The sequence below is a fragment of the Psammomys obesus genome, unplaced genomic scaffold (assembly GCF_907164565.1).
Source record: "Psammomys obesus unplaced genomic scaffold, mPsaObe1.curated_primary_1811, whole genome shotgun sequence".
Lineage (NCBI taxonomy): Eukaryota > Metazoa > Chordata > Mammalia > Rodentia > Muridae > Psammomys > Psammomys obesus.
In genome coordinates this window covers 29,288,130-29,310,825 of record NW_026596073.1, presented here as the reverse complement: position 1 = coordinate 29,310,825, position 22,696 = coordinate 29,288,130, and the positions used below count along the sequence as shown (strand labels likewise).

At 45.9% G+C, this 22,696-nt stretch overlaps 1 protein-coding gene across 1 annotated transcript; it reads right to left on the bottom strand.

Moving 5' to 3' along the window:
• Positions 1-1,080: 1,080 nt before the first annotated feature.
• Positions 1,081-22,587, bottom strand: Acad9 (acyl-CoA dehydrogenase family member 9). The gene is made up of 18 exons (XM_055626115.1): positions 22,382-22,587; positions 20,048-20,141; positions 16,573-16,674; positions 15,575-15,681; positions 14,723-14,823; positions 13,843-13,921; positions 12,740-12,914; positions 11,619-11,692; positions 9,622-9,697; positions 7,978-8,048; positions 7,634-7,753; positions 7,030-7,158; positions 4,984-5,063; positions 4,188-4,308; positions 3,902-3,979; positions 3,382-3,510; positions 2,686-2,758; positions 1,081-1,781 (listed from the first exon to the last, which is right to left on the bottom strand). Exons 1-18 carry the CDS (start codon positions 22,550-22,552, stop codon positions 1,681-1,683), a joined length of 1,881 nt encoding a protein of 626 aa, XP_055482090.1. The 5' UTR covers positions 22,553-22,587; the 3' UTR covers positions 1,081-1,680.
• Positions 22,588-22,696: the final 109 nt, after the last annotated feature.

The window sequence follows — 22,696 nt, the reverse complement described above, 5'->3', positions numbered from 1 at the left end:
CAGCACAAACAGCTGAGTGAAATAAGGAAGGTGATGGATAAGATGAGAGGGAAAGTGGAGAAGGACATAAACATTAAAGAGGAACTAAAATGAAATGCTAGAGACTAAAAAATAGAGTAAGCCAAAGAAAAAACTCTGTGGAAAGCCTCAGCAACAGTTATAGGCATGGGAAAAGGATCTGATTCTAAAAGCACAGAAACATTTTCAAAGGAAGCATATGCCTGGACACCAGAAAATAATCTCCTGTCACATTATAACAAAACACTAAATGTACAGAACAAAGAAATAAAGTGGCAAACAAAAATGAAAACAAACAAACAAAAACCCTCCAAGACAAATATAAAGGCAGGCCCATCAGAATAACACCAGATTGTTCAACAGAAAATTTAAAAGCCAGATAATCTTGGAATAGTGTATTTTTAAATACCTAAGGATAATAATCACCAACCCAGCATTCTACACCTAGCAAAACTATGACATAATTAAAGGAAAATTTTAAAAATTCCTTGATATAAATAGATTAAAAGATTTTACGAGCACAGGAAAGCTCTACAGAAGATGCTTGAAGGAATACTTGAGGCTGAAGAGGAAAAACAACCCCAGGAAAGAATAAACCATACTACACTAATACTACGAATGAGAGGAAGAAACAAAAACAAAACACTACAAAGTCAACAAAATGGCAAGCAACACTTGTTATTTTTGGATTTGAGTGTTCAACATGGAGGACTGTGGAGCTAAGTAGAATAAGGACTACTGCATACTCGGCTCTCAATGGGACATCCACATCAACCACCCACCACAGCTCAGAGGGTGCTGCTTAAGAGAGGGCGGAAAGAATCTATGCACAAGAGCAAGCCAACACACATTGCCATGCAGCACTGATGGACTCAGTGAGGGAGGTGAGCGTGTTGGGGATGGCAGAAGGAACAGAAGGGAGGAGTAGAAGGGCCAAGATACATTATTACATGTACAGAAATATCAAAGAATAAACAAATAACATTCTATTAAAAGAGAACACCCAACCAACCCCCTGGAATGATCCTAACAAAGGAAATGAAAGAGCTCTGCAATGCAAGCTTTAAAACACTCAAGAAGGAATTTTATTGTTAAGACCCCTCATGATTATGGACTGAAAGAACATGAAATTTAAATTGGATATAAACTGTGACGGTTTATGGTTTTTGTTATGTCAACAGTTTCAGCAGGTGGTATAGACCAGCTTCTCAGGTTCTTCTTCAGCATATGGTTTAGCAGGATGGCTGCCTACATCTTAGGTCCCCGGGAGCTTGTGTCATGGAGGTGGGCCCATTTCCACTGAGATGTGTCACTGTAGCCACACACAAGAGCCATCAGCAACTTGGTTCCTTCTTCTTCTTTCTTCAACAATTTTGTCCTTTTCTTCCCTTCCTTCCTTCCTTCCTTCCTTCCTTCCTTCCTTCCTTCCTTCCTTCCTTCCTTCCTTCCTTCCTTCCTTCCTTCTTTCCTTCTAGAAGATGTGTTCTCTTTAGATGCAGAGCCTACAGGTAAAAACCTAACTATTGCTCTTTCACAGAGAAGAAAACTGCTTAGTGCATACAAATGACATACAGTCCACACAGATGACCCCATGGTTTATCTTCTGAAGAGACTGACTTATGTTAACCTGAGCTAGATAGGTACGGGTACACAGTTCCAGCTTCAGGACGTCCTGTCTAGAGGATGGGCACAGATGTAGGCTCGCTTCTCAAGAATCTGCTGAGACACTTTCTTAATCTGATCATCCAGGTTTTCTGGAGCATCTGTGAGAGGAGAAAGGCATAGGTAATACTTTTGCAATATGGTCCAAGGAGTGTGTAGTCACCTATGTCAGTTCTCCAATGGGAAACTGTACCCAAATATACTTTTTAGACCCCCCAGGGTCTAAGTACAAAGGCCGTCACAGGCTCCTAGAGAGACCATTTCACTACCTTCCACAGTATATCACAGTTCTGCAGGCCATGTAGGGAGCCTGGGCTGGGTTCCACAGCTGCAGGCTATTATTAAATCTTCAGTAAGGGCCCTCTGCACCATAACAGACAACAGGGCTAAGGCTCTTCAGACTGTCATGTCAAAGAGAACCTGGTTATATTTCAAAACATGGACAAACAGAGGAAAAGTGTTTCAGAGCCGGGCGTGGTGGCACACATCTGCAATCCCAGCACTTGGTAAGGCAGAAGCAGGCAGATCTGTGAGTTCTAGGCCAGCCTGGTCTACAAAAAGAGTTCAGGACAGCCAAGGCTACACAGAGAAACCCTTCCTCAAAAATCAAAGCAAAAAAAAAAAAAAAAAAAAAAAAAAAGAAAAGCATTTCAGATAGAAAAGCTGGCCTAAAGGAGCATGTTTTCCAGGGCCAAAGATTTGCAGAAGCCATTTCATCACCAATACAGCATACTGCAGTTCCATAAGCCATTTTGGCCAGTCTGCTAAAGAGACAGGTACAATGATTGTCTTCTTCTGGGACCTCAGCTTAACAGGCACTAGCATCTCCCATATAGGAGGCCGCAGTCTACCAGCTGAACTTGATCTGCAAGCCCTGTGCTGTGCGCCCAACCCTCCTTCCTGGCAGCAGCTGTGAGAGGAAATGAGGCTGCAGCAGCAGCAGCAGCTCACAATCACTGGTGACTGGACCTGGGTGCACGCTTCCTCACACGGCATCTCACTTACACTTGTCCAGCTGAGACAGGCTCAAGAGATTCTGGAAATAAGCCTCCACACAGAACATGTTGGCCAAAAGAACCTAGAGAATCAAGGTAAAAAAGAATGGCACCTGAGAGCTCTGAAGTTGACCTCTGAACTCTAAGAAACCCAGCCTACTGCCATACAGGGCATCACATCTTGGGCAAAAAAAGCCTGGCTCAGAAGTTACACAGTACTCTGACAGAATGAATGCAGGCTAACAAGGAGCTTAGACAGCTATTTCTCTGTGAAGTGTGCACCCACGGGCTTCTCTGGAATGACGTGTGTCAAGAGCCTGGTACACAGGAGTTGCTAGTGACTAAGTCTGCTTTCTCCTGCAGGGTGAGGAGAGCGCTGTGCAGGTAATGACTGAGGGTGGGCCTGCCACTCACCCATCTGTCTCCTGTATGAGACTAAAGCACTAGCCATGGCTTAGGAGCAGCACTGACACACCCACAGCAAACTCATCTACCCTTCTCTGTAGCCACCACTTGGTGCAGGAGACCCTGACTCACTGTCTCTCTTGTACGAGACTCTCCAATAGGCCACACCACCAATTTCTCCTCGGTTCCAGGTCCCATTAAAGCACAGTGGGATTAAGGGCTGCACCTGTAGCTGTGACCCTGACACCAATTCACTATGGATCTGTCCAGTCTTTGCTGTGTAGAGCTGTGTAAGGCTTACCTCGTGATCATGATTCCGGAGCCCAATTCGGATCGAGCGACTGGCCCGAGACAGCACAGCTGTCATGGCATACAGGTTGATGAGGATGTTGGCTACCCTCTTCAAAACCAGCTGTTCCTCTACGATGGTCTGAGGACAGAGGTTCGGTGAGCAATGATGCCCCTCTCTAGGTCTCAGACACTTGTCTGACACCAGAGACTGCTGCTTGTTTTGCTCAGTGTCACTGCAGCAAGACTCCCCTCAGAGATTAACTCCTGGCATGCAGCCCCAGGTAGGCAGCCCCTCCAGGGACTCCAGAGAGCCACTCTCTGGCTGGAAGGTGCTGAGGACTGTGAATAATCCACTAGCAGGGGCCTCCAGGGGCTGCACTGGCAGCAGTTCCAGCCCTATGGAGACCAAGATTTCTGTTCTAGGCCTGGTCTCATAGGTGGGCAACAGGCACCAAGTAGCGCCATGGCTCCTGATCATGGGGGCTGTGTGTAGGGGAGGCGGTGTCCCACACCTGGCAGGACCCACTCACCTTTCCAAATCGGAGTAATAGGGTTTCAACAGTTCGGCCAAAGTAATACACATTTTCCTCAAGCTTGCTGGCACTGTCCTATAGTGAAGAAGACAGACTTAGTCTCTCTTCTCCTTGAGGGTTCCACTTGACCCACCTAATGTTCAGTCTAGGGTTCCACAGAGATAGAGCAAGGACAGAGAGGGGCATCTGAGTGTTCCCAGCTTCCTGGAGGAGCCTACATGCTAGTCACACTCTTCTGGATTGGGAATTCCTGTGGGAATGTACAGGCAGTGGGAATACTTACTCCAAGACTGGGGTGTACGAGATCGCCTGATAGCCCCAGGTCCACAGTTCGGCCCAGTGAGTCCCGAAGCTTCCGACCAATTGTCTCAAAGATCGTGATCACATTGCCGCTTTTAAGCTCTCTGCAGGAAGTTCACAGTTTTGTGACTTAAGACCCTACAGCTGGTTCCCACTGACAAGCAGTATGGCACCACAGAGCTCATGCTCGCCTATGGCTGAGCATGTGGGCTCTGTGCGGGGTGGCTTTCTCCTCCTTGCAGGGGGAAGCCAGTTGGACGGCCAGCTTCCAAACAGTTAAAGAGTCTGCAAAATCCTATTAGCAGCCTGTAATGGCTCCAGCAAGGATTTAGCTGCTCTGCCCTGCAATGAGGGCAGCGGAGAGAAAGAGGGGCAAAGAAGAGAAACTAGTCTCAGACTGGCCACCATTAATGGAGCACCCCTTATTTCTTAGCTCCTGGGTGTCTCAGTAGCCCAGCCAGCTGTGAACATTTCCAAGCACTGGTACCTCCAGTGTGGGAGATTAGAGTTAGCAGGGGAAGAAGAAAACAGAACAAGTGTGAGTAGGGGACAACACGACTCTAAAGACCTGCTGTTTCCAGGTGAGGGGCAAGCTAGAGATGTGGGTCTCCGGACCTCATCACTGTGACACAATGCTACTGTCCTTCTTTGTGGCAGCTTTGCAGTGAACCACTGTGCAGGCTGTACTCCCCACCCACTGTTCCAAGACTGGGCAGCCTTTTCCTCTGTCCCATCCTGACAGGTAGGAACCACGGAACAGATGGGAAAATAGCACATACTTGATTCTTGATGTCAGGATGCGTCCAGCATGCTGCAGGCCTGTCAGGGCAATGAACAACCGAAGAATCTCATTGGTTCCCTGTGGCCAGAAGTGTGAAGGTCAAAAGCAGCCCAACAGTGCAACCTGTGACTGGTCAGGTACAGACACTACCCACTGTCCACGTGGTAGAGGCTGCCATTGAAGCAGCTCGGGAGCTAGGCACAGCAGCAGGCTGTGGCCAGGTGTTAGGGAACACACAGGGAATGTGGTAAGACTGATCAGTATGGCCTCCCACTGGGACTTTTATCTCTCATTGCTTGTCCTGTATGGTTATGCCTTTCTCTAGGTTCCACAATCCTCATTAAAACTGGAACCAGATTTCCCAGGACACAGAAAATGTGGAACAGATAACCCATGGCTCTTTTAGATCAGAATCCTCGGGGAAGCTATAGATAGCTGAGCAGCAGTAGCTGGAAGCTCCTCAGGGGACTGATCATACACACACTCTCTCTCACATGTGTGTGCACGCACACGCTCACACTTCTCCATGCCAAAACAGTACCCACAAGACTACTAGGCCTCTACCACAACTGTACTATATATCAGGGATCTGTCGGTCCCTGACCCAGGCTTCCCAGCCAGCACAATCCTGTAGCATCAAGGAGAGAGAAGCTCCCCTAGGAGAAAAAGCTAGGCAGGGAGGTTAATGTGGTATTGCCCCAGCTCTCAACAAAGTCTGCCCCAAATAACTTCCCCACCCTTCTGCAAATTATGGCCTTGAGAGCAAACCCTGCTTGACCACACCACCTAGCCAGGATCTAGAGAAATGCAGGCCTCTCCCTGCAGAAATACCAATAGAGAGTAGCCCCTGGACAAAACAACTTAGACATGTCTGGCTCTTGAGGGAGCTAACCCTTCTGTTATTAGGTAGTGGTTGATTGATAAGGCAGAGATGTTGGCTAGGGCCAAAAGAGCAGTGCTTCCATTAGTGCTGACAAGAGTCTAAGGTTCTGCCATTGTGAGATTACAGTGCAACTCAAACCCTCTCTCTGTGTAAGTGTCAGACTCTCATGGCCACCGTGACACTGCGAAGACCTATCCATCTTGCTTGTTCCTACCTCCTGGTGGGAGCATTCCACAACCAAGTTAATCACAAATGTCCTAGGGCTTCCAAAGTCCCTGTGCTGGTCAAGGTCATCCAAGGCTCAGATCCTTTTCTGTCAGCCTCCATGTTCCAACTCCGTGTCCTGTTTTACTGCCTTATGCACATCAAGAGCAGGATGACTGATGTATCCACAAAGACTTCCTTATTCCTTGTTTACCTAGTGCTAACCCCAAGTCCTGTCTGGGTCCGGTATATGCCATTTGTCCACCTGTCACACATAGCCCTTTCCCAAGGCAGTTCTTCTGCAAAGGGTCATCAAGTCATCACGAGACACACACTCCCTTTGGGAATATTCCCGTCTTTTATGCTTTCTGTGTGTCAGCATCCTTCTGGCAGTCAGGCCCTACATGTCATCACACCATGGCCTCCCAAGTATGTCTGGTCCAAATCCCCTCTTCCGTGGTATAGTTAACTCAACTGGACCCTGTAGGTTTATAAACTCATGGAAGGCAACAATAAGAAAACAAGAAAGGTAAGTAAACCTTCCTTGGACTACTTCAGTTTACTGAAAGTAAAATCATAACCTAGAGTATGAGATGAAAGCAAAGTGGGAGCTGAGACTTGACCTGGGTCTCCCATAGATTTGTCCAATCGTGCCCAGCCAGCACTTGGCAAAACTACAGCTGTCATTGGGAAGCTGTGGGCTCAGTGAATATGGCCTTCAGGAGTAGGATTTGAGGGGACTGTTTGTGTTTTCAGCCCAAACTCCCTCTGCAAAGCAAGGAGGGGTGGAGGCACTTGCATATTACTAACAGGGTCCAACCAGAGAACATAACCAGCCTACATCGTTGTAGGCCATTTCTGGACAGTTAGAAGTGTCTCTCAGGGCGAGGGAGGCTGGGGGAAGCACAGGCCATCACTATGGGGGCGCAGGGAAGTACAGCCAGAAGGCACGCTCACCTCAAAGATTAGGAGAATGCGGGCGTCACGCAGCATCCTCTCATAGGGGTAGTCCTTCATGTAGCCTGAGCCCCCGAGGATCTGCAGAGCCTCACTCACACACTGCCAGGCAGCCTCGGAGCTAAACACCTGCCACAGACACAGGCGAGGTTAAAGCCCGATGGGAGTGCTCGACCACCAAGTCACTCCCTTGCGTTTCCTAGGAGCAAGACCTGGGCTGTAAGGAGTGTTTGCCCAGGATGCAGTTAGAGAACGTGAGGAAAACCAGAACTTGGAATGAGTGGTATCAGGAGGAACTTTCAGATAAGTAGAGGCAAGTCCCTTTGTCTTTCTGGACCAGTGACCAGTCTGTGTGCTCCAGGCCCAGCATGACTTGTCATGCCTCTATCCTGGGAAGCAGTGAGTTGTCCCACAGACTCACATTCAGGTGAGCACTGCTCTAAGTCCCCTCTCCCAGCTTCACCCTGGGCCCTAATGCAGACATCTACACAGGGGCAAATCATAAGGTCAAGTTCTAACATCTAACAAGAGGAGGAAGATGTCTGACAATGCCGTGATCAGAAAGGCTCACCTCCCTCTAGCTAGCTCAACTTGCTGGAATTACCTTCACCATGGCGGCCTCAATTGAGCAGTCGGGGAATCCTGGTTGGTCCAGCATCCCTGCGGTGAGGTAAGCCATACTCTCCATTACATATGCCTTCTGAGCCATTAGCGCAAACTTTTCCTGAAATGTTCAGAAAAACCAAATCAAGAAGCGATCTGCATGTTCACAGACTCAAATCTCCTACCCTCTCTCCTCCTGAGAAGCAAACTGCATCAGAAGCCTTGCTGTCCCAGCGTCAATAATGCCTTGTACAGTTTTCTTCCTAGTCCCTGCCCACAGGCACAGTAAGAGACAGCAACTGAAAACCGCCCCCCATCCACAGTAAATCAGAGAGTCTTCAGTACCTGAATCAAACCAAATTCACTCAGATTCCTATTGAACTGTTTCCTCGTACAGGCATATTCCGCAGTCAGTTCTAAAGAAGAATACATTTGTCAAAACAAACATAACTGGTTTTCTGATTACTGGAAAACTATTCCCTAAGGTCAACATGATGACCCTTCAACACCCAGAAGGTACTGTGAGAGCTTTGTCACTGAGGTCAGACACCCTGAAACCAGAGTTCCCACTTCCTGGCAGCTGGTTGGATGTGCATTCTCTGTCCTCATTGGGCAGCAGAGAAAGTTAACAACACAGAATGCTGAGTCAGTTGTGAGGGTGTGGAGGAGAACACTCTACCTCCCTTCTATCCAACATGCAGGAATGCGGGGAAGATACAAAGAGGTGAAGGCTGGAAGCCATCCAGCACTAAGCCAGGTGCACAGGGCATCCTAGAAAGACGTGGGAGGGGGCTCAGAGATACTCAACACAGCATCAGCGGTGCCTTCATGTCAGAGCTCTGGCTGGGGCCTCATTGTGCATGGCTGTTGACAGTGCCAGTTCTAAGAGCCCCACAGGGACACTCAGCCTTCTACCCTGCACCAGCACCTCTAGCTCTGCCTGCAATTTGTTTTCCAAATACTTCCTCTGGTGCAATCCAGGTGCTGCTGGTCTCGAACTGTTCCTACACCCACATTTCTAGACTGTGAGAACTTTCACTGATGAGATCTACAGAGCATGTTGAAAGCAGCTGACCCTAGCAGGCAGGTTTGCCTTTAGGTCATGATGCATGGGCTTGTGGAAACCACCACCCTCTCTAGGCCTCAGTTTCTCCACTAACCACATAGAGGGAAGAATGCAAACATGTGCCTACATTATTGTAAACTCTAACCATCAAAACACACAGGGTCGTTTCTGCTTCCAGCACTCCACGGCTCACAGCTATGCCCGAAGAGCCATGGCTCTAGTGAGATCATGGCTAATGTTTTCTTAGTGCCCAGCTCATGGACTGGAGTTCATTAAAGAGCCATGTATTCATGGAAAGGGCAACCCTTTACGCTCTGAAAGAATGCCCGACTAGTGTGTAAAGCAGAGGAGTGTGGAAATAAGACAGCCTCTGGGGAAGGAACACATTTGGTCTGAATCAAAGGCCAGATGCTAAACTTAAGCTCTCTGTCCAAGTGGTCTAGCTCAGACTTGCCCACCCAGCAGAAATCGTGAAGACATTCTTGGTGTGCGGCAGGTGCTGTGGAAGGCTCCTGCTCCTGACTTAGCTAGGGTGGAGATTAATCTTCAGTGTCAACCTGACTGGCTTTAGAATCTCGAATCTAGATACCAGGAGATAGCTCTGGGCATGCTTGTGAGGGAGTTTCCAGAGATGTTTAACTGGGGAGGGAAAAGCCACCCTGAATATGGGCAGTATCAGCCAATAAGCTGGGGTTCCAGACAGAATAAAAAAGAGGAAAGCCATGGGAGCACCAACATTCATACTTTGTGCTTACTGACTTCACACACAATGTGACCAACTGACTCAACACTCCAGCAGCCAAACCTAGAGATGCTTTCTAGACACATCTTGCCAAGATGGAGCCAGAATCGATCCTCCCTTCCTAAAGCTGTTTTTATAACGTATTTTGTCAGAGCAATGAGTTAAGTAACAATATACCTACCAATCAGTTTCTTGAGCATCCCGGCCACAGCACTACCCATGCTGAATCGCCCACTGTTGAGGATGTTCATAGCTACCTGTAGGGAAGGTGGAAAATGTCCAGAGGCACTGAAGGAGGCTGAGGGAGCCAGCCATAGCATCTTGTTTTCATGAAAGTAAAGGCAGATGTCTACAGAATCCCATGCCAGAATCCATGCCAAGTTCATCACCCTGCCTGTTTTCAAGCCAGAAGCAAGCAGTTCTAACCCGCAAAAATAGGTGGCTAGTCACTGCTGTACCTTTCCATCAACATCATTGGCCTCACTCTGACCACACAGCCATTGTTCATCCTTTGAGTGAGCTCACGCCTGTCAGTACTCCTTGTCTCTGGGAAAGAGACAGAAACCCCGACTGATCTAAGTAGGCCACAAGCAGCAAGAATGTTCCAGCCGGGCTTCAGGATCACTACCCACTTTTACAGAAGCAGCTGTGGCTCAGAGCAGCGTCACAACTTTCTCAGGACAACAGCCAGCACACACCTGGCAGGCAAGCCTGTATACACAGATGACCCTAGTGGCAGATGCCAGGTGCCAACGACAATGCCTGATGGCTCTGCCAGGTCCCTGTGTCTTTCTTACCCTTTATTCTGACTCAGTACAGTGAAAGGCTGGGAGCCAAACAGGCACACAGCTCTGGTGCCATGCTGTGTTACCTCATCTAGGGTCACAGGGGATTTCCTCCAACCAGAGAGCTGAGTGAAGAACTGAGTGAAGCCACAGGTTTAATTTTTAAAATGGACAGCAACACAAGTGAAGATGTGGAATATCTCATACACTATAGCCACTGTGGAAAAAGCTCTTCAAATATCCAGCAATTCTACACTCATGGGGATTGAGAACATATTTTTCAAACAAAACTTGAAGACAAAAGATCAGAACAGTGTTACTGACACTAGCCCCAAAGTTGTCAACAATTCAGCCTAAAGAGCAGATGAGTAGGATGTGGTTTACCCACACAGTAGATCATTTATCCATTCAAAGGAATGAAATACTGACTCATGCTGCCACATGAAGATGCTTGAGAATATGATGTGAAAGCAGCCAGGCATAAAATACACTGTATAGGATTCCAGTCATATGAAATGCTTATCATCCACAATCCCAGGGAAGAATAATAGAAACAGCAGTTGCCAAAGGATGGGTATAAAACTGGAAACATTTCTGGAATTAGAAGTGATGATGGCACAACAGACAATATATTAAAACTGATAGAAATGTGTATAAACTAAATGTCACATAAACTATTTCTCAATAAAATATAAATCTGGGGCTGGAGAGATGGCTCAGCAGCTAAGACCACTTGCTGCTCTTGCAGAGGACCCACACGGGGGCTTACAACAGCCTGTGACTCCAGTTCCAGAGGATCAGATGACTTCTTCTGGCCTCTTGAAGATACCAGGCTCACATACAATTCACATACATAAATGCAGACACACGGGTGTACATGCCTTTAATCCCAGGGCTGGGGGTGAGGGGCAGAGGCAGGTAGGACTCTGGCTAGTGTCATCTACAAAGTGAGTTCCAGGCCAGTCAGAACTACATAATGAGACTCTATACTGTCGCAGAGAAATAAAATAAATCTTTAAAATATAAATCTGATCATAAGGAGAATTAGGGCAAGGACTCAAGTTGATGGGTTCTAGGAACCTAAGCTTCTCAAGCCCACTAGCCTGCTTTTCACACGTGCCAGAGAGGGGAACTCCATTCCTCAATCCAGATGGAGTTCTCCAATGGGAATCAAGACTCCTCATCATCCTACCCAGACTCCTTCCTTTAGGAGAAAGCCAAATCTCCAGCCTTCCTTCATGCTGCTGATTTCCTATGCCAGGAATGTATGCAAGGAGCTACATGAGACCACAGGTAAAGCACAGGCTAGCCTGCCAGAAGAAAGGATAGAGCAGAACATGAGACTCACATGTAAAATGGCACAGCACTTACATGAGACTGGCCTGCAACTTACCTTAAAGCCACCTCCAACCTCTCCAAGGACATTTTCCACAGGCACTCTGGTATTTTCAAAATGGACTTCACATGCTAAAACACACAGAATTTAAAGATGGTAACTGACAAATACAAACTACTTTTCTGTTCTTGACCTACAGGCCTGTGACTGACTGACTAATCCACTCACTTATGATAAAGAACAGGCAAGAAAGGCCAAGTTCCTGATTTCACAGAATTCATTCTTTGGCAGGGAAGACAAATCATAAATACAAGAACACGTGAGCATGGTCAGTGCTATGAAGAAATAAAGAGCACAGGACAGAGAGAAATGGAGCTGAAGGAAGGCTATCATTCTTTTGAAAGGCCATACCAGAGTTTTCTATGGTGAAATTTAACAAAAGCTGAAAAGACCAAAATAGCCAAAGACAGAAAAGCAAATGGAGAATACCAGCATCTCATCAGACATTAAAGTCAATGAGATTCTTTTGGCTAGAGGACCTGGCCATTCTTTCAAAGGCTATTCTACTGAATATGGGGAGCACCTGCCTTCTTCTCTGACTTCATCTTATATTCCCAGAACATCTTCTGGGGTCCTGAAAGATGCTGGGAAACCAGACCCCAGTTGTCACAGGTGAATGACACTGCTGAAATGCTCAGCTCCAAAGACACAGGGTACACCGATGTGGACCTTGATATGTCAAGAGTGGAACACAGTCGGCTGTAGGATGGCTACTCTAAAACTCCACCATGAGGCTAGTATAATAAGAACACCATGGCCATATGGGCGAACTGAGAGCAACAAACAGGCTATCAGCCTCCACTGAAGTGAGGCTTGAACAAGGAATAACAAGTAGAAGGAGAGAAGGGGACTCCAGGCGAGAAAGATGTGGTGGACTGCCACAGGATGTTTATCTACAGCAGCTGTGGTTGTGTGGTGTGCATTCCTGTTCCCACTGAGGCTGGGATTTCAACTGGCCTTACTCCCTGAATCAACACTGAATGTACCTAAGGAGCTAAAGTGCTGAACTAAAACCACAAACAACTAAGCACCACTTCACCTTCACAGCCCGTCAGACTGCACAGTCTCTTTCAAGTCTCTCTGATACCTTCGTGCACATGCATATCTGTCACACTTACTGTTGGAGCCTCGAATGCCTAATTTATCTTCAGGCTTCCCATTAGTGATTCCACCAAAGTCTCTTTCTACTATGAAAGCCGTGATTTTGTCTTTTATTGAACCATCGGAATCAACCACCTCAGTTTTTGCAAACACAGTAAAAATATTGGCCAGTCCGCCATTGGTGATCCAAACCTGAGGGAAAAAAACAAAAGATCCTTGGCGACAGCCCTCAGCTCTATTCAGGCCAGACATACAGTGTTCTACATCAGGTCGGACATGGAGAATGCTCCAAATAAGCCAAGCCTGTGAGAGAGCACAGGAGCATAGCTTAGTCTCTGCAGAGCAAAGATGTTCTCAGGAAACAAGTGGCAGGAGTGTAGTCTAGCTAATGATACTAACACAGCCTCTGTGTCATTTGCACCAGACAGCCCCATTCATTAGCACACCAACGACAGACTTAAAGGAAGAAGGACTTTTTATCATTGCTTCACAACATTAACGTACAAGTTTCATATGCTGTATTTAATTATCAACTTAAAAAAGTGAAATTGGGGGATGAGGAAAAGGTCCTCAAAGTATTGCAATGTATGGTAATTATCTACATTTTGATCCAAGCAAACAAACTGATCAAGGGAAAAGGGTAAGAGATGAACAGGGAAATCTGAATGCTAAACAGGTAGGAAGACATTATTATCCCTTCCCCCATTTGCTAATGGTATTCCAGTGTTCTCTCTCTCAGCAATCTTGATCAAATCTCAAAGATAACATCCAGAGGTGGTGATGCCAACAGAAGAAACACTACCAGCCACGAGTGTGTAGCTCCTCTAGCTGGTGCCAGGGCCACGGAAGAGCAGTGCACTATCCATTGCCTCTTTGGAGTTGAAAACACATACATAAAAGCAGTTTTGAGAGTAGAATCAACAAGATTATGGAGTCAGACGGCCTTGCTAGGGCCCTGGCTCTGCCACTTGAGGGACATAGGCCAGCCAATCAGCCATGCCTTAGGTGTTCTGATAAAGAAACACTGGCACACACCTAGTAGCCCACGGTGTGCAGAAGGCAGACACGGAGGCAGCAAGCACCGACTAGAGCTGGCAGGGCAGTGAGGCCACGGCCGTACCTTGGAGCCATTGATGATGAAGTACTTCTTATCTTCACTTAATGTAGCTCGAGTCTGGATGGACGCAGCATCACTCCCACTGCAAAGACAGAAAGATGGGATTGAGGGAGAACAGGGATAAGAGTAGAATGAGCTGGAGGGCTTGGAAGTAAGACAGCCCTTTAAAATACTGGGTCAGACAAAAAACATGCCTGTTTCACTTTAACTCTAATGCTCCAAACAGGAAAATAGCCAGAGTCTGGAAGCAGATGGGCACATTCCAGTAAGACTGTAAGGTGTGTGTAGATAACAAATAAAAACACGGTAATGAAACAATGTGGGCTAAAGTTTCAACATGGGAATGTGCGCTTCACAGGGCTTATCAAGAGTTTCTATGTGTTCAGGTCATAGCAGCAGGAAGCCTGCTCCAGAATTTCATACAAAGAGAAACAAGCTTAAGCAAGATGCCAGCTGGACCTACATCAGAATCTGAGTCTTGTCCATGCCTGTTGTGCCCTGGTTGTGTGGCCTTGGACAGGCTACAACTTCACTGAGCCTCAGCTCCTAATCTGAAAATGTGGACTCAGCACCCACCCACGTGCTCTGAAAGACTTAGTGAAGTCTGAGTGTATCCCTGGGTGTCAAGAGGCCCGTGAACCACAAACACTGAGTTAGTAGATACTTCAGGACTGTTATCTGTAAGTCTCAATGGGTCAGAGATAAGATAATTATCCTGTCAATGGTTATAGATCCTCTGAAGGCCTCAGAGATAAGGAATGAAACAATGTAGACTAAAGTTTCAACATGGGAATGTGAGCTTTACCAGGGTTTATCAAGAGTTTCTTTAATCAGGGAGCTTGGACAATGCTGAATGTCCAAATGACAGTTTGAGGAGACAGACCTGGCTGGCTCTGTTAGGCAGAAGGCTGCGATGTGTTCTCCAGATGCCAGTTTGGGCAGATACTTGGCCTTCTGTTCTTCATTGCCGACCAAGATAATCCCCTAGATGAAACACACAGATCACAGGAAGATGAGAGTGAGATGCATTTATGAGGCAGCCCCAAATATTGCTGACAATATTTACTTCCCGAGAAGACAGTGTGAGCTCAGAGCAGCAGCCTCAGACACAACTTAGGAGTGCAGCTTGCCCAGGGAAGGCCAACTACTTATGCACAGCGGCAGACACAATGGCAGCTCTCGAGTTCCTATCTAGGACTGCATTGCTGCCTAGTGCAGTGCACTCCTGGCTGACTGTGGGTCAGATACGACTTGTCTCTGGGTCTTCACCTCGTGACTTAAAAGCTGAGGACCTTTTCCGTAGGGATGGGTGACTTGGATGACGGAATGTGAATACATGGGGTGCTAGAACTACCATGGAAATGCACCTTTCAAAGCTGTGCTAAATTTTAGCTGTTGCTAAATAACTGCAGTCTGGTTACCTAATCTTGGGCTGCAAAGCTGGACATGGAGTCCATTTAACTGCCTTTCACCTGTATACAGCAGAGATGTATCCAACTATTGTGAAATCCTTGAGGACTGTGTGTCTTTAAAGCTGCCCCATCATGCTTTAAGTTGAGGGGGCAGGTAAGGTATATGTAAAGACAGGACAGCTCAGGAAAGGATTCATTCCCAAAGTGCAAGTGCAGCTAGGCATCTCCCCTTGACCCCGAGCTATAAAGCCCATTTCTGTCACAGAAACAGTCCCATCTCCTACTTCCTCCAGAAAGCCCAAATATAACCTGAGACAGCTAACCTTGAGGCCAATAGCCTGGTGTGCTGCTAGGGTCACCGTGATAGAGCCATCCATGCTGATGATCTCCCCAAGCCGAGCATACATAGTGTTAGAGAGGCCCAGGCCACCTAGGACAGACAGACAAGTCTAGCAGATTCTTCCAACTGGGGAAAAGTGATTTACTTTATTTTTCTAATTTTAAAATAACAGCAAATACCATTTAAGAAATTTTAAAAACATGAAACTATCATCTATGATCTTATCCAGGGCATTTCTGTGTATATCTTCCAGATTTCTTTGAGGTAAAGAAACATACACGAAACTGAATTGCTAATATAGACATAATACGCAAACAGGAAGTCACTGACTATGCTGCAATCCCCTCTACCAGAAAGACATTTGCAATCCAGATGGCACCAGTCAAGGCTCTTAGGCTGTGGCACAGGAACACTTGTGACAGACTGTTCTTTTTCTGCTGTGCAAGCTACCCTGTGCACCACAGTGTGTTTTTCAGCTATGTCTCAGCTTGGACCAGCTCCAGCTCTGGTTCCGCTATGGACTTATTCTGCATTCCTGGGAGCCACCTTCTGCTGTAGAAGGGAGGCTACACTTTAAATATCTAAAGATACAAACAGGTAAGGAATAAAAGAACAAGAAAATCCCCCATTTGCTACAGTAATAATATCATTGGGTGTGGTGGGGAAATGCCCAAATAGCACATCTGCAAATGAGCAGCTCACAGACATGCAATCTGTCCAACCCTGAAAAGTGTTACCAACTGTACTCTCCCTACATCTCAAGAACCTTTGAGCTGGACACAGATAGAGGCTGCCCTGGCAAATGTCCACAGCTCAGGCAGGTGAAGGCTGTAGAAACACAGCTTTATAGATCATTTGGCACTTCAGAGCACGGAAGAGTACACTTAAAGGCTTCTGTTTCTGAACAAGCCCTTTATGCACACATGAGAAGCACCTGCTGAAGAGAAAGATCACCAGGTGAGCAGCCATGTTCTTACTTACCATATTCTTCTGGGACCTGTATCCCAAAAAGTCCCAGGCTCTTCAATTTCTCTAAGGTGTCAACTGGGATTTTTCCCTCCCGGTCAATTTTTCGAGAGTCCACTGAAAAAAGCAAATATCCTGATTAAGCAAGAAAAAATAAATAAGATATATTCATATAAATAAAATTATACAGAATGGTTTTCACATAGTGTACTAATACCAGTGGCAAAAAAAAAAAAAAAAAATGTATAAAACCTGAAGTTATCTAGTCAGGATCACTGAGCATGTTGTTGATTTTGTGCAACTGGGCATGTAAGAACTGTATTTTCAGGTGACTGGTGCCAAGTCTTTTTCCTAACCTAGGTGCTAGTCACCAGGGTCATGTAAATCAGTAGTGTGTCATGTTCTCCTCAGATACAGATTCCTGGGGGCATACACGATGGTTCACCTTATTTGTCAACTGCATTTGGAATGATATAGGAATCAAACCTCTGGGTGTGCCTCTGAGGGAATTTCTGAGAAGGGGAGAGCCTTCCCAAATGTGGGCTGCCCCATTCCATAGGCTGCAGACCAGGTTCCTATGGTTAAAAGAGAAGAGGAGCTGAGCACCAGCTCAACACCGTCTGTCCTGGTTCTGTCTGGGTGTGAGAAGTGAGGCGTCACAACTAAGATCTGCTTCTGTCAGCAGACTTTCCCCTCCACCAACTACGGTTTCAAAACATGAGCCAACACAACCCGTCTTCACGAAGGTGCTCCTTACAGACAATGTTGTCACAGTGATGAGAGAAGCAAGTAATACACACTCTCCTGGACCTTTAAATCAATTACTGGTACCTTCTCAAACACTACAGAGTAAGTACATAGCTTTCAGAATTGTAATGGGTCAGCACAGACAGCACTGTGCAGGCTGTGGCTGGGCCTCGTTCTACCCAGTGTTCTATCAGAAGCCTCACTGCCTATACTAGAGTGCACAGGTTCTGAGAACACCTTACTCTGTGTAACGCTGACTCAGTCACTGGCTCTAACGTCATTCTAGGGCTTGAGAGTTAGCTCCGTGAGTAAAGGCATTTTCTGTCAAGGCTTACAACCTGAATATGATACCTGGGACCTACGTGGTAGGAGAGAGCTGATTTATACAAGGTATGTTCTGAGCTCCTCAAACATGCCGTGGCACACATATATGAAAATATGAACACACACATAAACACATACAATAAAAGCAATAGGAAAACCCCTCATACAAGGGTTAAAGTGAACAATCATGAGCTCTAGGTCTTTAATTGTATTGCTTGTATGCATCAGGTTAATTAAAGTATACTTTGGCTATGAAATTAAACAACATCGCTATTATTATAAACTGTTGAAAATGTCATAACATATACTTATGCATATACAAGTCAATAAAGAGAACTATATGTTCCCAAATATAATCCAAATCTATCAAAAATCTCAGTCCTTCAAGAGCTAGAGATCACTGGTGTGTGCCACCATGTCTGTGTAATAAGGAAGAAGACAAGGAAGCCTGGTCTTGCCACCTGCTCAGCATCATAACGCCGAGTCTGGCCAGTGCAATCAAGCACAGAGAAGCACTCCATCCAGGCTGGAAAGGAAGAAAACTGCTCATCATCAACACAATCACCCACAGAAAACTCCACAAAATCCTTCTAAAATAGCTTCTAAAACTATTGAGTTTAATGCAGTTAAGCTTATAAATGAGTTTACTCATTAGGAAGCCATGAAAAGTGAAAGGTGGGCCTAGTTGGAGGAAGCAGATTATGGCAAGTATGACATGAAAGAGCATATTTTATCTCCTTTCCCTTGGGGGCTAGATACAGAATCTACAGCAAAAACCAATTACATTAACAGGAAATAAAAAAGGAGAAAAAAATATAAAAACATTTTAACATTATTAGCCCTTGAGGGTAATTGATTAACATAAATGTGATACTAAATGAAAATTGTCAGGCTAAAATAAAATCCAAATCCAGGTGAAAAAGAAGGTAGAAAAAAAAAACAGATCTCATTTGTTGCTAATAAGAATGCAAAATGGCAGAGGATTTTAAACATAGTACTTTTGTAGAAAACTAAACAAACAACATCAGTGAAATGCCTAGGCATTTATGCAAGAGAAATGAAAACACAGAGTCACAAAACAACCAGTTTTCTAAGTACCTTTAAACTGTAAATAATTCAGTACACTATAATGTGTGCTCAACAAGCTGGTACATGTTTGCCATGAAATGCTATAAGCAATATCTGGAAAGAATGTATTAACACACCCTGAATCATGCCATATAAAGTGAACCAACTTAAACCTTGTACATGGCGAAGCACGGTGGCAAATACCTTTACTCCCAGAAGGAGGCAGAGGCAAACAGATTTCTGTGAGTTTAAGGCCAACTGGTCTACACAGAAAATTCTAGGCCAACTAGGGCTATATATTAAGACTGTCTCAAGAATAAATATGTAAATAAAAAACGGAAGAACAATTACTTACAAATGCGATAGTTCCAACAATAAACATTCTTAGCTGGGTATGGTGGCACTCATCTGTAATTCTAGCACTTGGAATGCTAAGGCAGAAGGTTCAAGATCAGCCAGGGTTCTAAAGTGAGATCCTGGCTGGGCATGTTGAGGCACGCCTTTAATTCTAGTGCTTAAGAGGCAGAAGCAGGTGGACCTCTGTGAGCTCAAGGCCAGCCTCATGTACATGAGTTCCTGGACAGCCATGGCTATTACACAGAGACCCTGTCTCAAAGAAACAAGGAAAGAACAGAACAGAAAAGAAGACTGAGATTTTTGTCTCCAAAACAACCCCGTCCAACACCAACCCCATACTAGAAAAATGGCGAAAAAAATGAAATTTTTCAGGGTGTCATAGAATCTAGTAAAATCTAAACACAAAAAGATAGCATGGGAATCCTCACTATCTAACTGCATCTGTATGTTCATGACTGTACACACACAGCAGCACTGTATGAGAACACACACATGTATGCACCGGTACATGACGCTGAGCTTTGTGACCTCTGAGTGAGGTCAGCTGACTTGCACTGATAGCAATATCCTGTTTGTGATGTTAGATGAGTTATCCAAGATGTTACTTCTTCAGGAAGAAACCAGAAGAGCATACAGTCCCTGCGAAAATGCTGGACCACAGATCATGAATGGTTCCTAAAACACCCAGTACAAAGATCTAGACTTAGCCTTAGAAACATGCACGTTATCTTTTTTTTTAAATACATTATCTTATACAGCCTTTGTGATAACAAATTTGAACTACCTGCTCTCAGCTATTTTCATCTTTTCTAGTTCCTCACTTTAGCATGACTTACAGAAGTTTTAGCCTGCTGAAGTGCAGGAACATTTAAAAGAAGTTCCTTACCACAGAGACCTAGAGGAGACCTGGATTAGTGTCTTTAACTAAGCAGATGTAAGCAATCCACTTAATCCTGTAACAGAAGAGGGCAACGAAAAAGAGAGCCACATATACCTTCATCAGTGAAGAATCTTTCCAGTGGTCCCACAAACTGATTGATTTCACTAAGTTCATCTTGACTAACCTCTGGAAATGGGAAAACTCCTTTCTAAAAATGAAAAACACAAATGACAAATTTAATTTTCAGCTACTTCTGGTTGTAAGATTTATCAAAAAGGAAAGAGGAAAACTGTTGCATTCCACATCTGGTCTCAGGAAGAATGCAGAAAGATGGCTTCACAAGCTATTTCAGGTATGGGCCTTACATCTAAGACTCTTTGTACATATTTTCCTCCCCAGGCAGGTGGGTTGAACCCTAATCTTCAACAGTTTCCTCATCGATAACAAGTGGTGGAGAGTGTCCCATAAACAAAAAGCCTGTGATTACATTTAGATCTCCTGCTATTTAGTAATTTTGAGGCCCTCAAATTCCAGCAGTATTTCCATTTTGTCACCGCACTATGCAAGTCATATTTCCTCAAGGTTCCTTTGAGATGTGTAGGAGACAATGGATATGGAGATTCTTCATTAAAATGGACATCAGTCTTTATGAGAGCTCAAATGCTCCCAACAACAGGAACATATCTAATCATCACTTGTGCCCCACGTTGAGCAGCTAATTTCTTACCTTATGCCAGGCATGTGAGGTAACAGGGTCATAGGACAAGAACTCAACCTGAGCTCAGCCACTCTTACATGTGTGACTGGATCTGAGCAGGTTATATGTCCTCTATTAGTTTGGTTTCCAATCCTGTTCATCAAAGAAAGTAGCTTGCAGGTCAGAAAGGACATAGTTTAGTCCTGGAACAGGAAGTAACTATGTGTGAGATTCTAGCTCTTCTTGTGTCCACTCTCTTTTCCTCGAGAATAACGTGGCTTCTAATCGCTAGTGGCCAATTAGCCAGGATCTCCTGCTGGCATTTGAAATCACCTCATACGGCTCGCGGATCTGTGACCATCTAAGCTCTAGGCACCCTATATTTGCTTGGTATGGGGTGGCATGTTTGGACACATAGCTGTAAAACAGGGACAAATTCCAAGTTTCCAGGCTTGGGAATTCCCCTATCTCCTTGTCGCCTCTCATCACAGGGGAGCCCTCAATTTCCCCTGTCCTATGTCCTATTACGCACTTTACTGACTCCTCCACATTAGCAATATTCCAGAACTTATTTGCTCCTTGCACGCCCAAGAACAAGAGGCTCATGGTCTCTATTCAGAAGAGACAGCTGACTTAAAGGAATATGCTGCTATGCACCAGGATTCCAATGCCAAGGCAGACTAAAAGAGAAACATGACTCCTCTCACCATTCTGGGCCTCTTGGAACAAGGCTGACACTTTTGTGGAGAGCTGAGGCTCGAACGACCCCAACTCCATCACCTTCACAACCTCATTGCTCACCTAGTCTTGGTCAAATGGCTGTGTGAGAGGAAGGTGATCCTGATCCCAGTGGGCAAACTAGGCAAGAGCAAACAACCTGGCAAGGCGCTGGTATTCAGACATAATTAAAGGTAGAAACTTCAGGGGCCCAGGCACAGTGATGCACACCCTTAATCCCACCACTTGAAAGGCAGAAGAAGGTGGACTCCTGTGAATTCGTGGTCCTCATAGCAAGTTCCGGGCCAGCCAAGGCTACACACCAAGACCCTGTCTCAAAAACCAACAACAAAAAATACAAATAAATCTTCCCAAAACAAAACAGAAACCCCCAACAAAACCAAAACAAACAACATAAAACCTGGGAGCTAGAAGGAAGCATCCTCTAGTCAAAAGAGACAAAACCTGAAAGAGGCACACCACGGGAGAGGAGCTTAATTTCAATTAGCATCTCTCAAGTTGATAAAGCAACAGAACCTGTTATTCAAGAAATCCTACTGCAGAAGTCAATTACAAAAGCCATGTGGCTGTAATGAAGTCTATGTCACACAAACCTCACCCACTGAACCTCGCCCCTGACCCTGTGGAAGCTTCAGATCCAACTAAGTGTAGTATGGCAGCCGCTAGCATGGATGGCTGCTTAACTCTCACCCCTGAGTCTCTAAAGTACCACTGCCACTCTCCTAATGAAGGCCCAGAAATGCTTTGAGTACTGGTGTTTGTCCAGTCCTGGAATCATGAATTCAAGGTCAGCTTGGTCTATGGAGTAAGTCCAGAGCCAGCGTGGGCTAACGTTTTATGAGAGACCCTGCCTCAAAACAGAAACCTCTGCGACACTATTTAAGCCACAATTCCCTGAGCCCAGCCTCTCAGATGTTCGTCTTTTAAGGACTGAGCTAAAGTTTCATCCAACTGCGGCCAGGTGGCAACGAAAGGTGGAAGCAGAGAACTGGGGACGCCAGGACTCGCCCTACCTGCTCGATGTTGCCCAGGAAAAGCTCCTTGGCGAAAGAGCAGCTCTGCAGACTGGTGTGCAGCGGGCGGCGCCTAGCCGTGAAGACCCTCAGCACCCGCGAAGCTCGCGCCGATGCCGCCGCCGCCGCCGCCGCCGCAGCCCCACGCGAGAACAGCCTACAGCCGGACATGCTGCCCGTGACTGCAAACTTCAAGTCACCGGGAGCCCCGCCGCGCCTCCTGATGACGCAATCACTCGCGTCGGCGGAACCCGAGGTCTTTCTGCGGCGCTCCTCCGCCGGAAGCTAGCGCGCGCCTCCCGATGATGCATGGGA